Genomic DNA, 15,474 nt, shown 5'->3' on the forward strand with positions numbered 1-15,474 from the left:
TACTTTGGAATGTATTGCTCTTTCATTCCAGTAGTACCAGGAAAGCCACTGAAACTGAATCCATGCTTTTCCCCAGATTCATGGGTTTCAAGACCAGAAGGGACCGTTGTGATCATCTGGTCTGACCTCCGGTATAACACAGGCCAGAGAACTGCTCCAAAATAATTCCTGAAGCGGAGCTTTTAGAAAACAGCCTATCTTGATTTTAAAATGGTCAGTGGTGGAGGATCCACCAGGACCCTTGGTAAATTGTTCCAGTGGTTAATTACTCTTACCATTAAAAATGTACGCTTTGTTTCCTGTCTGAATTGGTCTAGCTTCGCCTTCAAGCCATTGGATTGTGTTGTACCTTTCTCTGATGAAGACGGTTGCTGGGTTCGGCTATGAATATCCCCATTGCAGATTCTGTCCTGTCACTTAATATAGAGCAGTTGATGAAGACAATGAGAACATATCGGACCACTGCTCTTCAGCGTTCATCAGCACCCGTGTTTCACTGCCATACGGCAGAGTTGGCAGAACCATGATTCCATAGATCCCCAGCTTCGCCGCAAGCGCCGGATGTCATGAAATCTCCACAGACGCCATTGCAGGTTCTTGAACACCATGTTCTGCACTGGATTAAGCTTCCAAGTGGTCTTCCAGGGTATCCCGAAGTAAAGTGCCTTGCAATAACCCCACCCTGAGGTGACAGAGGTATGGCTGATGTTAACTCACTGTACGTTTTTCGCCTAGGCAGACTTCTTGTACCACCACTTATATTGTTACCAGTTACTAATGCCCTGCAAAACTGTACTCTATGGACAAATATGAATGTAAGAGGATGGAGTCATGGCCACTCACCTCTAGTTCCCTGTCAGAGTCCCTACTGTGCATTGGTGCCATTCATTCTTTTCCTCTATTATCAGGAGCTGGGGAGAAGAACAGTCTATGCCAGACACCCTCTCAATGTAAAAAACACTCTGCTGGGGTCAATGGCTTTCTGCTTTTGTTTACTTTGCCATTACAGAGCTATTCGTGCACCTATTTATATCACCTACTAATGAAATTTCTCTGGCAGGCATGTACTTGACTGGTCACTAAGTGAATCGCAGCCTTGTCTTTTGATGATTCAGGAAAGCACTTAAAAGTATGTCTACACTGGAGCTGCAGGTGTCATTTCCAGCTCAGATAAACGCCTGCAGGCTCGCCTTGACCGCGCCAGCATGCTAAGAATAGCCGGGTAGCTGGGGTGGCACAGGTGGCAGGACAGATTAGCCACTCCAAATATACACCTGGGGTCCAGCACCGGCTTGTGCTGCCGGGGCAGCTAGCCCGACCCACAGCCTGCCGTGCTGTGGTCACACTGCTATTTTTAGCCCGCTAGCTGCATCACAGCTAGGGCACCTACGTCTACGCAAGCTGGAAAGTCCATCTCCCGGATGCTGCATGGAAGCAGCCTTAGGCACCTGCTCAACTTTCAGCACCTATTTACATCTCATGGAAACCCATGACACACAAGTCCTTTCCTAAACTGGAGCCCTTTGGAGGCAGGGACAGGCGCAGGAAACTTGGATGTGATTATTTTTCATCCACAGTAAAACCATCTCTTCCCTTTCCTAGGCTGGAGGTGGACTCCCAGCTCTTGTGAGTGCCTCCCTAAGGCGTACACAAACTAAACAGAGGTGCCAGGAGGTGCCCGAGCGCATTTTAAAACAGTATATTTAATATGCCACTCACCTTCAGAGGAGTGGGTACATCTGTGTATTTGTTCAGAGCAAGAGCCTTTACATTTCTCTAAATAAAGCTCTCGTTGACTTTCTCCTGCCTTATTCATGTCAGAAGAGAGAAATGTGCTGCTTTTATCATTCTGGATGAAGGGAATGATGAATGTATCCCACAGGGCACTTAACATTCACAGTAAATTAAAGGATAGAAACTCCTTTTGACTTTGATCAAATTTATTGTAGGTTCTCTCCCCCCGTCCCCGGATCAGAGCCCTTCATGATTACCAGAAAATAAATAAATCTACTTGGTACAGAAAAAATTGCAGCAGGGAAACTGTTGACTATTTTCCTAGAGCTTGGAAATAAAGCAGAAGCTGCTTAACTGGGACATCCGGGTGGGTTTGTCCCTGTTCTGTGCTGTCCCATTTTAAATTGGTTCCGTCACCACTTCTCTGCAGCACACGTCATTCGGATTGATTCCCCCTGTTATCACTTGTCATTGTAAGAGAGGGGACAATTTCCTGATTGATCATTGTGTGAGACAGACAGAGCCTGAGCCATCTGAGACCTTTGATTTTTTTATTAACACCTACTGGTAATTAAGTCAAAAATCATCCCATCAAAGCACCTTGAGCAATGATGATTATCCCGACAAAGTTATAAAATGCTGCTTCAGTTCACTGAAGCACTGTCCCTGGTTGTTAGCATCCCATTTAGTGGCTTTGATCTTCTTCTTCTTTTGTTACAGCTTCTGCATGTAAATTGTTCTTAGGTCTGGTTTGAATTTAGGAATTCAGCCTCTGAAGTAACTGCACCAATGCAAACCTCTAGCATAGGCTAGAAATTGTTATTTGTGCCAGAGCAGTTTACCCCTGCCTGAAACCAGGGTATTATTATTATTATTATTTGTATTACCAGAGTGCCAAAGAGAGCAAAAAGATAGTCCCGGCACCATAAATTTTATAATCTAAGTGTAAAACAAGAGATTATAGTTGGGAGCGCAAGGAAACAATGAGACAGTATGGGCCAACATGACAGCCAGTGGTCCCAGCACACCAGCCACCTGATGTCGAGTCTTTTGTAGACATGACAGCAAAGGAAATTTTTAAGAAGGGATTTGAAGGAGGATAATGAGGTAGCTTTGTAGATGTTTATGGAAAGGATGGTGTCCCTGGCCTCTTGTTTGCCAGAAGCTGGGAATGGGCGACAGGGGATGGATCACTTGATGATTTCCTGTTCTGTTCATTCCCTTTGGGGCACCTGTCATTGGCCACTGTTGGAAGACAGGATACTGGGCTAGGTGGACCTTTGGTTTGACCCAGTATGTCTGTTTTTATGTCCGTATGACGTCATGGGCAGATCAGAGGCAGGAGTCAACATCTCAGAAGTGAATGAGAGATGAAAGGCGGTGTGGAGATAGGCCAGGAGGAAGGGTCTTGAAAGTGAAGACAAAAAATGAATGCTTGATGCAACAGAGAAGGGAAAGCCAGTGAAGGGATCCAAAAAGAGGGGTGACATGGTCAAAGTGACAGGCTAGGAATATGATCTTGGAAGCAGCATTGTTCATGGATCTGAGTGGAGCAAGTTTGTAGTTTTCAAGCCCAGAGAGAGGGATTGTTGCAGTGATCGAGATGTGAGATGATGAGAGCCTGGATGAGAGCCTTTTAACGGTGTGGATGGACAGGAAAAGTGGTAACTTAGAGATGTGATGCAGAGAGAATCATCACGGTGTAAACGTAGCCTATATCTGCAGACCTAGAGAGAAGTCAGAGCCAAAGAGGACACCCAGGTTATGGGCCTCACTGACAGGCAGGATGGCGGTATTGTCCACAGTGATTGAGAAAGTAAGTAACAGAGATGGGTCGGGGAAGAAGATTCAGAGCTTTGTTTTAGTCATATTGAGTTTGAGTTGATGACTAGACATCCATGAGGAGATGTCAAAGAGACAGGTCAAGATTTTAGTTTGTACAGGAGGAGACAGGTGATCTGTGAATCACCGGCATAGAGAGAATAGTTGAATTTGTGTTTGCAGGTGAGATTACCCAGAGACAAGAGAGGGAGGGAGACAAGAGTGGGACCAAGGACAGGAGCCCTGTGCAACAAACCCCCGACATAAAGTTGGAGGTGGATGAGGAGGATCCACTGAAGGAGCAATTAGAGAGGTAGCAGGAGAACCAGGAGAGGACAGAATCATGGACTCCAAAGGAGGACAAGATTTCAAGAAGAGAATGATCGACTGCGTTGAAGGCAGCGGACAGGTCAAGGAGGATGAGGATGGAGAACTGGTTCAGAGCTTTAGCTTGGAAGAGGTCATTAGAGACTTTGCTGAGAGTGGTTTCAGAGGAGTGCAAGGAGCAGAAGCCAGATTGGAGAGAGTCTAGGATGGAATTGGAGGAGTGGAACTCCAGCCAGCAATTATAAACAGACCTACAATGAATTTAGAGGTGAAAGGGAGGAGGGAGATGGGGCAGTAGTTGGAGAGGCAAGTGGGTCAAGGCTGGGTTTTCTTAAAGATGGGAGAGACTGGCATGTGTTTGTATTGTGAGGGGAAGGAGCCAGAAGAGAGTGAGAGGTTACGGAGAAGAGTAAGAGTGGGCAAAAGGGAGATCAAAAGATGGCATCACTGGGGCAAGTGGAGGGATGAGGGGAGGAGAACACCCAAGAAACTTCTGTATCTGTGATAGAGGGGAAGGAGGAAACAGCTGTAGGCAGGCAAGGGGAGATGCACGGATACAAATGATGGCTTTCAGAAGCTCATGCTATCTACACTAGAGGTCTTCATCAGTGCAGCTATACCAGTGGGCCACTGTTGGCTGAAACCAGGGCAAACCCCCAGTGCAGACAAGGCCTTAGACACTTGAAAATAGCCACATGACTGACGTGTGTTTGCTTTCCTTGCTAGTGTGCCATGATCAACGAGGAAAGAAGATTCAGTGCTTGACCAGGGTTCAATCCCTTGCTTCACCACAGACTCCTTTGTGCGTCCTAGGCAACTTACTTAGGCCAGATTTTTAAAGGTATTTCAACACCTACAGCTGCAGAAAGATGTCTAAACACCTTTAAAATCTGGCCCTTTGCCTCTCTGTGCCTCAGTTCCCCATCTGTAAAATGGGGATAATAGCACGGCCCTACCTGTGAAGAGAAATACACTGAAGACTATGAGGTGCTCAGCTACTTACAGTGATGGAGTCCAGATAAGAATGAAAGCTAGTTAGATCTCAGAGCAGCACTGAGGAGGAGGCTGGGCTGAGAGAGTGGATGTTGGCTAGCTGCCTCAGCAGGTGTCGCTCTTGCATTGCTTTTTAGTGTACCCTTCACAAACAGCATCTCTGGTTCTCCTTTAATTTTCACCAGCCATGAGGATGGGGTGGGATGGGAAGAGTGGGGAAGGCTCCTCATTGGCCCAGCACTAGTTTATTTTGGAGTATCTGACCACCAGGTGGCAGTCGAGACTCATTTATAAATGGCTCTTTCCTTTGCGTGTCTGGCATGGTGAATAAATTCCTGGTACCCTGAATGCTAACCTACCACCTCACAAGGAAGCCCCTGGAGGAAAAAGAGATCATTTGTGCATCTCTGAAAAGCTACCACCATCTTAGAGAGCTGATTCTGCAGCCCAGACCAATGTGTGTCACACACCGGCACGCCTGACTCATTGGTTGTGAATGACAGGGCTAGCCTATTTAGAACATTTTTTCACTCAGCTAATCTTCTCAATAAATAGCAGTGAAGAGATTATACAGAGAGGCACATACATCTGCATTTTAAATCATCCAATGTGTTGTTCCATACCATGGGAGATAGCATTTGCAGTTTCCAAAACTATCATTGGAAGTAACACTTACTTTCCAATAGAGAACTATGCAAAACGTTGACTTCCTGTTTAATAATCTTTTGCCCCGTTAGAGTGATATATTTTAACTCTGCCACGGGAGGCAGGGATCAGCGTTCACGTCGCACTCCCAGTCAGTACCCGGCCCAAGCCGGGGAAATTAATGATCCAACCAGCGGACCAAATGTGGTGATGAATCCTTGTCACGAGCCCCCTGAGCCACGTTGCGCATATACTAAGAAGAAGAACTCTGTCACAGGGCTTTGGTTGTGCAACACCTAGTAGGAACGATGAGATTTCTCCTACTTCAGTGGGAGTTGAAGGTACACACGACCCTTTAGGATTAGCCCTTAGGTATGTATATCCCCAGACACTGCGAAGCTCACTCGTTGGATGAAGTGATCCCTGTGTGTGAATATTTAGTACAGACAGGATGAAATACTGCACCCACTTGTGTCAATGGCAAAACTCGCTTTGATTTCAGGGGGGCCTGGATTTCACCCATATTCTATATAGCTCCTGAACGGCCTAGTGCTTCTGGATGAAAGGCACTATATAAATGCAAAGAATTGGTAGCTGTGACCAGGGACCTCCAAGCTGGACAGAGGTGGAAATGGAGTCCTCCAGAAGTACAAAATATTCTTCATATCCCAGGAGGGAGCAGGGTGTGGAAACTGGGCAGGCAGGAATGGTCAAACCATTTATGAAGGGACAAGGAAATTCCTACCAACATTGTGCAGATTCTGTATGGCTTGAATTTCAGTCAGATAGGAAATGGATGTTGAGTCAGACATGGATGTTTTCCATGTGGATGCTTTCCCACCTTGCATAAATTGGCTATCAAGAATAAGGGGCATTAATCTAACTCCTGTGGAAAGCATGCAAATATTAAACACCTCGCCATATTGCAGACTCTTTTGACTGGAAGTTTTCTTTCTGAAACCTTCCTCTGTGCAAGTCGCTTTCGCAAGTGGCAGGTACTTTGTAGCACAGAAGGGGAGTCATTCCCAGAGGCATTAATTTGGTTGGGCATCAAAGTAAATCAGAGCAGTGGAAGGAGAAGTAATGTTTAAGTGGTACCTTCATGAAATAAAACAACAAATAATATCCCCTTTCATCTGTCAAGCAGAGTCAAGTGGCAACTCTGATCACAACACTTCCCCTTTGTGATTAGGGCAAAATGTTAATCTGGAAACCTCAGTGCTCTTTCTTTCACTAATAAACTGTTTGCTGCCACCTCCTGCTTCATTACTAACTGCTGCATCTCATTCCTGTGTTTAGGGAGCAGTACATATTCTGAGCTGATTCTCAATGGCCTTGAAAAATGCAAGCACCAGCTTTGGGAGCACCTTTGTTTTGCAGGCAAATGTATGTTTTCGCTCATGCAATCACCTGTGCTCAAAATTGTGCAGGTTCCCATTGAAAATCTGGCCCTCGCTGCTTACTATATGGCATAACTGGATGTGGTACCCTGAGAATCCTGCTATGTCTATTAGAAGGTGACTCTTGAATACTTCTGCTTCCAGGTTGTAGGAGGGAGAGAAGCTAACAGGTGAGGGATCCAGTGAGGGTCAGACACCACTGGAGTAACTCCAGATTTACCCAAGGAGTAGCTGACAGCACTGTTTGACTCTGAGCTAGGAACATTTGGGTTATCAAGTGCTCCAATTCACTGAGATTCTATGACCCAATTGTACCTGTCCTTTGTACAGATTCACAGTTACGAGGGAGGACACGAGAAGGGATAGGCATAACTCCAGGCCCCGCACTCTGCAGAACTCAGGCATTGTACCCAGGGGGTACAGACTGCCCCAAAGCAGGGAGAAGACTGGGGAGGAGGTTGGGCCACGCCCTCCACCCCTGCTCTGGCTCCCAAAGTGGGGAATCGGGTGCAGAGGCTGGAGAGCACCCCTACAAAGGAGTATAGTAGCACGGTGCCCAAAGGAGCTGGGAGAGGACTGCCTCCCTGAGAGGGAATGTCTCCAAGTTCTCCCCCAGAAACAGTGCAGCTCTCTGCTGCCCCTCAATGATCGATAATATTATTTTCGGACCCTCTTTTGGTGTTCTATAATAAAACTGTAATATAGTTAAGTCCAGCCTTAATAGATTTTTTTTTTCTTTTTCTGCATTTGTCCTTTCCCCCTCCCTAGCAGTATGATAGCAGCAGCAGTAAACTCCCAGGTAGATTTCAGTTAAATGAAATCTGGATATCTCCCCACAAACCTCCCCATGGCTTTTCAATAGCCTCTAACTAAATCTACCCCTGGACCTGACTGGAGCTAGGACGTCCAACAACCACCTCTCTGCCATGCATCCTGTCGACTCAAGAAATCCTTGACCCTGGCATTAATTCTGAGAGGCTGTATCCAAATGTAGCTCTCCATTGATTAAGGTATGGAAATTTGCACATGGCCCCTACCAGCTTTTCAAAACTTTGTTCTCAGGTAATTGTGCAACATGAATAGTGTATTTGTGTCAAAAAGTAGGATTTTTTACTACCAGGCATCTCTCACTGACTAATAAATGTCAAAATCCCTCTTATTCCTCATTCTCCCTATCCCAAATACACTTTATTACAATGGCTAAGACAGCCATTGAATCAATAGACATGATTTGTTTGTAACTGGTGCAAACACAAATATTAGCTATTTATTGGAGTTAGGGTGACCAGATAGCAAATGTGAAAAATCGGATGGGGGTGGAGGGGGGTAATAGGAGCCTATATAAGAAAAAGACCCAAAAATTGGGACTGTCCCTATAAAATCGGGACATCTGGTCACCTTAAAAAGAGTGCACAAAAAGGGGAGAGTTCAAAAACAAGCATATCAGAACATAAGAATAGCCATGCTGGGTCAGACCACTTGTCCATCTAGCCCAGTGAACCGTCTTCCAAAAGGCATTCCAACGGAATGAACAGAACAAGGCAATTATCAAGTGATCTACCCGTGTTGTCCACTCCCAGTTTCTGGCAGCTGGAAGTTTAGGGACAGACAGAGCATGGGGGTTACATTCCTGACCATCATGGCTAATAGTCCTTGATGGACCTGTCCTCCATGAATTTATCTAATTCTTTTTTGAACCCAGTTATACTTTTGGCCTTCACAACATCCCCTGGCAACGAGTTCCACAGATTGACTGTGTGCTATGGGAAGAAATACTTCCTTATGTTTGTCTTAAACCTGCTGCCTATTAATTTCATTGGATGACTCCTAGTTTTTGTGTTATGTGAAGGGGCAAAAAACACCTCCCTATTCACTTTCTCCACACCAGTCATGATTTTATAGCCCTTTGCACTATCTCTTAGTCGTCTCTTTTCTATACTGAACTGTCCAAATCTTTTTTAATCTCCCCTCCTATAGAAACTGTTCTACATCCTTAATCACTTCTTCTGCCCTTCTCTCCCAATTCTAACATACCGTTTTTGAGATGGGGCACCCAGGACTGCACACAGAATTTCAAGTGTGGGCATACCATTAATTTATATAATGGCATTATATTTTCTGTCTTATCTATCCCTTTCCTAATGGTTCCTAACATTCTGTTTGCTTTTTTGACTGCTTCTGTACATTAAGGACATGCTTTGAGAGAACTATCCATGATGACTCCAAGATCTCTTTCACGAGTGGTAACAGCTAATTTAGACCCCATCATTTTGGGTGCAGTTGGGATTACTTTTTACAATGTGCATTACTTTGTATTTATCAACATTACATTTCATCTGCCATTTTGTTGCCCGGTCACCCAGGTTTGGGAGATCCATTTGTAACTCTTTGCAGGTATGATTCAGATTACTCTTGTAGTTTTGCAGAAGAGCAATCTCGTCAGCACTTTTAGGACAAGACATTCAGAAAGGGCTGCCAGTCATCTCTAATACCGTAAGAAGGAGCAGCGACACAGATACAGGCATGAGCCTTCTCAAGCACAGCACCAGGACACACATGGCAAAGCTGGATTTTAAGGGTTTATTTGAACAGTTACGGTCACATTTTTACTGCACTATTCTGTGCACGTGATCAAAATAGTGTGTGTGTATATATATATATATATATATATAGATATGTGATAACACAGCCTAGGTCGCTTCCCACAGCCATAAGTCATGTATGTAGCATGCCTCTCACTTCACTGGCATACATTACATGTGACCCAAAATGCTACGAGCCCGTCCGGCGAGTGTTCCAGTACAGAACCGTCATACACACTGACCTGCTCACGCGAACATTTCAGAGTTTGGAAGCTAGTGTTGAGGCACTAAACTGCTTTGCAAGTCAGTCTGTGAAACCCTTAGATCCTTAACATTCTGCTGCCCTAAAAATTACAATGCCACCGGCAGCCTTCTCATTGTGTACTGTTGGCTTATGTTTTCTGTGACATTTTTACTAAATGCTGCTCCCAAAAAATCCATTATGGAACAATAATTCAGATGATGCGTCTTAATAAATGAGAGGGGTTGCTGCTGACAGACATTATGTACCCCCGCCTTCCCAGAAACTGAATGAATGAGACATGAACCCAGGAACGCATGATAGTTTGAGCTCTACCTTTATCATCAGGACATCACAAAAGAAAATTTTTGACTGGTGTTAATGTGACACAAGTGGCCAATTCATTAACCTAGAATTAGGGGAATTTTTCATTAAATCTATTCAGTAGGATATGTGAAAATGGTAAGAATGCTCTTGAAATTATTTGAATAAAGGCAAGATGTTCTCCTATACAGACTCTTTCTTGCTACAAACTATTAATAAGCATATTATATCACATCAGGCTCTGAAGGTCAAAGCAATCGTTTCACTAACAAGCACTTACAAAGTTCTATAGAACTGCATTTTTTCAAATAAATGTGCTCTTTAATGAGTGCAATTTTACATCTGCTCAGGTAAAACTGGTTGTTCTACATTTGTGGTTTATTATATACACTAGCATTTGGCAGAAGAAACTGCTGGAAAGGAAAGACAGGTGCTGGAGCAATAAAAATAGGAGTTTCTGAATGTATTTTTCTTTAGAGTAAAAACGAGGGGCTCGTGAAGCAATGTTCTTCATCGTTTGTTTTCTGAAGTGTCACTGTATCACTTGTCCTGTTATAAAATAGCACTTAGCTGATATAAGAAATGTCATTCCCCTGCTATGCACCTCATTTGTCTGCAATTCTAACACGTACAGGAAAAATGCAAGGGCTGGGATTAGTTCAAAGGGGACACAAACAGTGACTACCATAAACACCATGAGCCAACTTCATCCCTAATATAACTTCACTGATGTTAATGGAGTGAGATACACCATAGATTCATTTGGTCCCATGTTCCTATCAGATGACCAGAAATGCTGTACAGAGCCAACTCCTGTAAGTGGGAGCTGCTAAGGAATCCTATTAGACTCTAAGGCCTGGTCTACACTAGGCGTTTATGTCGAAGTTAGCGCCGTTAAATCGAATTAACCCTGCACCCGTCCACACTGCGATGCTATTTAGTTCGACATAGAGGTCTCTTTAATTCGACTTCTGTACTCCTCCCCGACGAGGGGAGTAGCGCTAAATTCGACATGGCCATGTCGAATTAGGCTAGGTGTGGATGGAAATCGACGCTAATAGCTCCGGGAGCTATCCCACAGTGCACCACTCTGTTGACGCTCTGGACAGCAGTGCGAGCTCGGATGCTCTGACCAGCCACACAGGAAAAGCCCCGGGAAAATTTGAATTTGAATTCCTTTTCCTGTCTGGCCAGTTTGAATCTCATTTCCTGTCTGGACATCGTGGCGAGCACAGCAGCACTGGCAACGATGCAGAGCTCTCCAGCAGTGATGGCCATGCAGTCTGGGAATAGAAAGAGAGCCCCAGCATGGACTGATCGTGAAGTCTTGGATCTCATCGCTGTGTGGGGCGATGAGTCCGTGCTTTCCGAGCTGCGATCCAAAAGAAGGAATGCAAAGATCTACGAGAAGATCTCTAAAGACATGGCAGAGAGAGGATACAGCCGGGATGCAACGCAGTGCCGCGTGAAAATCAAGGAGCTGAGACAAGGCTACCAGAAGACCAAAGAGGCAAACGGACGCTCCGGATCCCATCCCCAGACATCCCGTTTCTACGAGGCACTGCATTCCATCCTCGGTGCTGCCGCCACCACTACCCCACCAGTGACCGTGGACTCTGAGGATGGGATACTGTCCACGGCCGGTTCCTCAGACATGTTAGGGGACGGGGAAGATGAGGAAGGAGATGAGGAGGGCGAGGCAGTTGGCAGATCTCACAACGCTGATTTCCCCGACAGCCAGGATCTCTTCATCACCCTTACAGAGATCCCCTACGAAGCGTCCCCAGCCATTACCCCGGACACAGAATCTGGTGAAGGATCAGCCAGTAAGTGTTGTAAACATCTAAACATTTATTTTTAACAAAACAGGAATATTAACAATTAAAAGAATGGGTTGTTCATGATTAGTGTGCCCTAGGCGCTTAACGGTTTAGTAAGGGGCAGTGCAAGTTTTGAAAAGAAATCTAGCAATGTCCGGTTTTCAGTGATTGTCCTGCACAAGCCGCTCTACTGTGTATTCCCTGCTACTGCAGCTACAGTAAAATGCGGTCTATATGTGCGGGGATAGAGCAGTAATCCTCCTGGGACATCTCGATGAAGCTCTCCTGGAGGTAACTTGAAAGCCGTTGCATGAGGTTCTTGGGGAGAGCGGCCTTATTGGGTCCTCCGAAGTACGACACGTTGCCGCGCCACGAGATTATCAGGTACTCGGGGATCATTGCTCTGCACAGCAGGGCGGCATACGGCCCTGGTCTTTGGAGGCTTTCCCGGAGCATTCTCTCTTTGTCGCTCTCGGAGATCCTCATCAGGGTGATGTCGGCCATGGTGACCTGCTTTTAATTAGGTAGGGGAATGTTAGTGTTGGGACTGCTTTCCCGTTCCTTTACAGAACTGTCACCGCTGGTTTGCAGCCACGCGGTGGAGGCGGGAGAGGGGCAGCCGAAAGGGATCATTCCCGGGGACAGCCGCGAGGGGGTGGGACAGGGGCAGAGTTCCCGCTTGCCGGATTGCTGGCAGCAGGGACTGACATTGATTTAAATGTGAAATGAGGCCAGTGGTAATATAAAAGTTTTAAACTGCCACAAGTGTACGGCTTACCATGTCTGCCTGCAACAGAAATTCCGTTGTGCTGCCTCGCTTCTCAAATGTGCTGTTCAAGACCCCAGGCACAGAATGCGAAGGCCGAGAATTCGACCTTGTGCTGAGTGCGCATGTGAAAGGTGCTGTGCATGGTCTTGTTCACAGAGAAAGACTATGTTCTTTGTTCACAACTACATTTATCTTTCAGAGGAATTCACTCCCTTTTTCCCATTTCCACAGCCCCGTCTGCGACTGTCTCACAACCTAGCCTGGAATCACACTCCCAGAGGCTAGCGCGGATTAGGCGTAGGAAGAAGAGGACACGGGAGGACATGTTCTCTGAGCTTATGGCCTCTTCCCAAGCCCAGGCAGCACAGCAGACCCAGTGGCGGGAGAACTTGACCCGAATGCACCAAGCCAACATGGATCGGGAGGAGAGGTGGCGGCAGGAAGACCAGCAGGCGACTCAAACGCTGCTTGGACTACTGAGGGAGCAAACGGACACGCTCCGGCGCCTTGTGGATGTTCTGCAGGAACGGAGGCAGGAGGACAGAGCCCCGCTGCAGTCCATCTCTAACCGCCCTCCCCCGCCACCAAGTCCCATACCCACCTCACCCAAAGTGCAAAGAAGGAGAGGCGGCAGAGTCCCTGCTAACTCTCACTCCACCCCTGCAGAGAGCTCTAGTAGCAGAAGGCTCTCATTTCCCAAAATTTGAAAAGTTCTTTCCTTCCCGCCTGACACAAGCCCACATCCAAGTTTCACCTCCCAATGCCATGTGTAGTTGATAATAAAAAATTCATTTCTGTTAACTACTGTTTCAATCATGTTCTTTTGGAGGAGGAGGGGAAAGGGGGTTGGAAATTGGACAGGACAGTCTCCTTTGGCAGGGTACATAGTCGGGGGCAGGCACAGCAGCAGGGCACATACACAGTGCAGTGATGCAGTGACTAGTTGCCCCGGTTAGTCTGGGAGGTTGTTTTGATGTAATGTTGGGGGGGGTGGGTTGCTCTGTGACTTTGTGGCGGGGGAGGGCAGTTACAGATCTTAAGCGCCGGTCCTTAGACAGGATCACAGAGCCACACAGCATGGGATCTGTAACCGTCCTCCCCCTGCCACAAAGTCAAATAGACCTCCCATACACACAGTCCCGATCAGGAGGGGTGACAGGCTCCGTTGAAACAAGCATCCCACCGCAGCGGAGCCTGTCAATCCTTGAGTTTAGAAGCTGCATTCGCATCACAACACTAGACCCGCCCCGCACCACAGTCTGCGTCCCAGTTTTAAAAAATTCCCGCTAAAACAGTATTAAAGAAAACGGTGTGCTTTAACAAAGTAGAACTATTTTTATTTCGACACGTGTGTTGGAGGGGGGGTGAAGGGGGTATGTAACTGGATAGGATAGTCAACATTACCTGGGTAAAGAAACGGGGGCAGGTTTAGCTTCTCAGTACACAAACTATAAAATCACAGGTTACCCTGCTCACTCAGGAACTTTGCTTTCAAAGCCTCCCGGATGCACAGCGCTTCCCGCTGGTCTCTTCTAATCGCCCGGCTGTCTGGCTGTGAGTAATCACCAGCCAGGCTATTTTCCTCAACCTCCCACCCCGCCATAAAGGTCTCCCCCTTGCTCTCACAGAGATTGTGGAGCACACAGCAAGCTGCTATAACAATGGGGATATTGGTTTCGCTGAGATCACAGCGAGTCAGTAAGCTTCTCCATCTCCCCTTGAGACGGCCAAAAGCACACTCCACCACCATTCTGCACTTGCTCAGCCGGTAGTTGAAGAGTTCTTTTTCAGTGTCCAGGGCGCCAGTATAGGGCTTCATGAGCCAGGGCATTAGCGGGTAGGCTGGGTCCCCGAGGATGACTATAGGCATCTCCACATCCCCAACAGTTATTTTGTGGTCCGGGAAGTAAATACCTTGTTGCAGCCGTCTAAACAGACCAGAGTTCCTGAAAACACGAGCGTCATGAACCTTGCCCGGCCATCCCACGTAGATGTTGGTAAAACGTCCCCTGTGGTCCACCAGTGCTTGCAGCACCATGGAAAAGTATCCCTTTCGGTTAATGTACTGGGTGGCCTGGTGGTCCGGTGCCAGGATAGGGATGTGAGTTCCATCTATGGCCCCACCGCAGTTTGGGAATCCCATCGCTGCGAAGCCATCTATGATCGCCTCCACGTTTCCCAGGGTCACTACCTTTGGCAGCAGTACATCAACGATTGCCTTCGCTACTTGCATCACAACAACCCCCACGGTAGATTTGCCCACCCCAAACTGGTTCGCGACTGACCGGTAGCTGTCTGGCGTTGCAAGCTTCCACAGGGCTATGGCCACTCGCTTCTGTACACTCAGTGCAGCTCGCAACCGGGTGTCACTGCGCTTCAGGGCAGGGGACAGCAACTCACAAAGTTCCAGGAAAGTTCCCTTCCGCATGCGAAAGTTTCGCAGCCACTGGGATTCATCCCAGACCTGCAGCACTATGCGGTCCCACCACTCAGTGCTTGTCTCCCGTGCCCAGAATCGCCGTTCCACGGCATCAACATGACCCATTGCCACTGTGATGTCCTCGGCGCTGGGTCGCCTGCTTTCTGACAGGTCTGTGCTACTCTCAGACTTCAGGACATCACCGCGGTGCCGTAGCCTCCTTGCCTGACTTTTCTGCATCTGCCTCAGGGAAACCTTTATGATAAGCTGCGAGACGTTGAGAGCGGCCACAACTGCAGCGATGGTCGCAGCGGGCTCCATGCTCGGAGTACAGTGGCGTCCGCGCTGTCAATGACTGGAAAAGCGCGCGAACTGTTTTCCCGCCGGCGCTTTCAGGGA

At 47.0% G+C, this 15,474-nt stretch overlaps 1 protein-coding gene across 2 annotated transcripts; it reads left to right on the forward strand.

Annotated features, from left to right (window-relative positions):
- The first annotated feature begins 10,913 nt into the window (after positions 1-10,913).
- Positions 10,914-14,684, forward strand: LOC135975378 (myb/SANT-like DNA-binding domain-containing protein 2). Of its 2 annotated transcripts, none has more exons than XM_065566186.1 (2): positions 10,914-11,893; positions 12,101-14,684. In XM_065566186.1, exons 1-2 carry the CDS (start codon positions 11,317-11,319, stop codon positions 12,133-12,135), a joined length of 612 nt encoding a protein of 203 aa, XP_065422258.1. In that variant the 5' UTR covers positions 10,914-11,316; the 3' UTR covers positions 12,136-14,684. The 2 variants fall into 2 exon arrangements, with proteins under 2 accessions (XP_065422258.1, XP_065422257.1); XM_065566185.1 differs by having other exon boundaries at positions 12,888-14,684.
- Positions 14,685-15,474: the final 790 nt, after the last annotated feature.

This window comes from Chrysemys picta, chromosome 13 (assembly GCF_011386835.1).
Source record: "Chrysemys picta bellii isolate R12L10 chromosome 13, ASM1138683v2, whole genome shotgun sequence".
Taxonomy (NCBI): domain Eukaryota; kingdom Metazoa; phylum Chordata; order Testudines; family Emydidae; genus Chrysemys; species Chrysemys picta.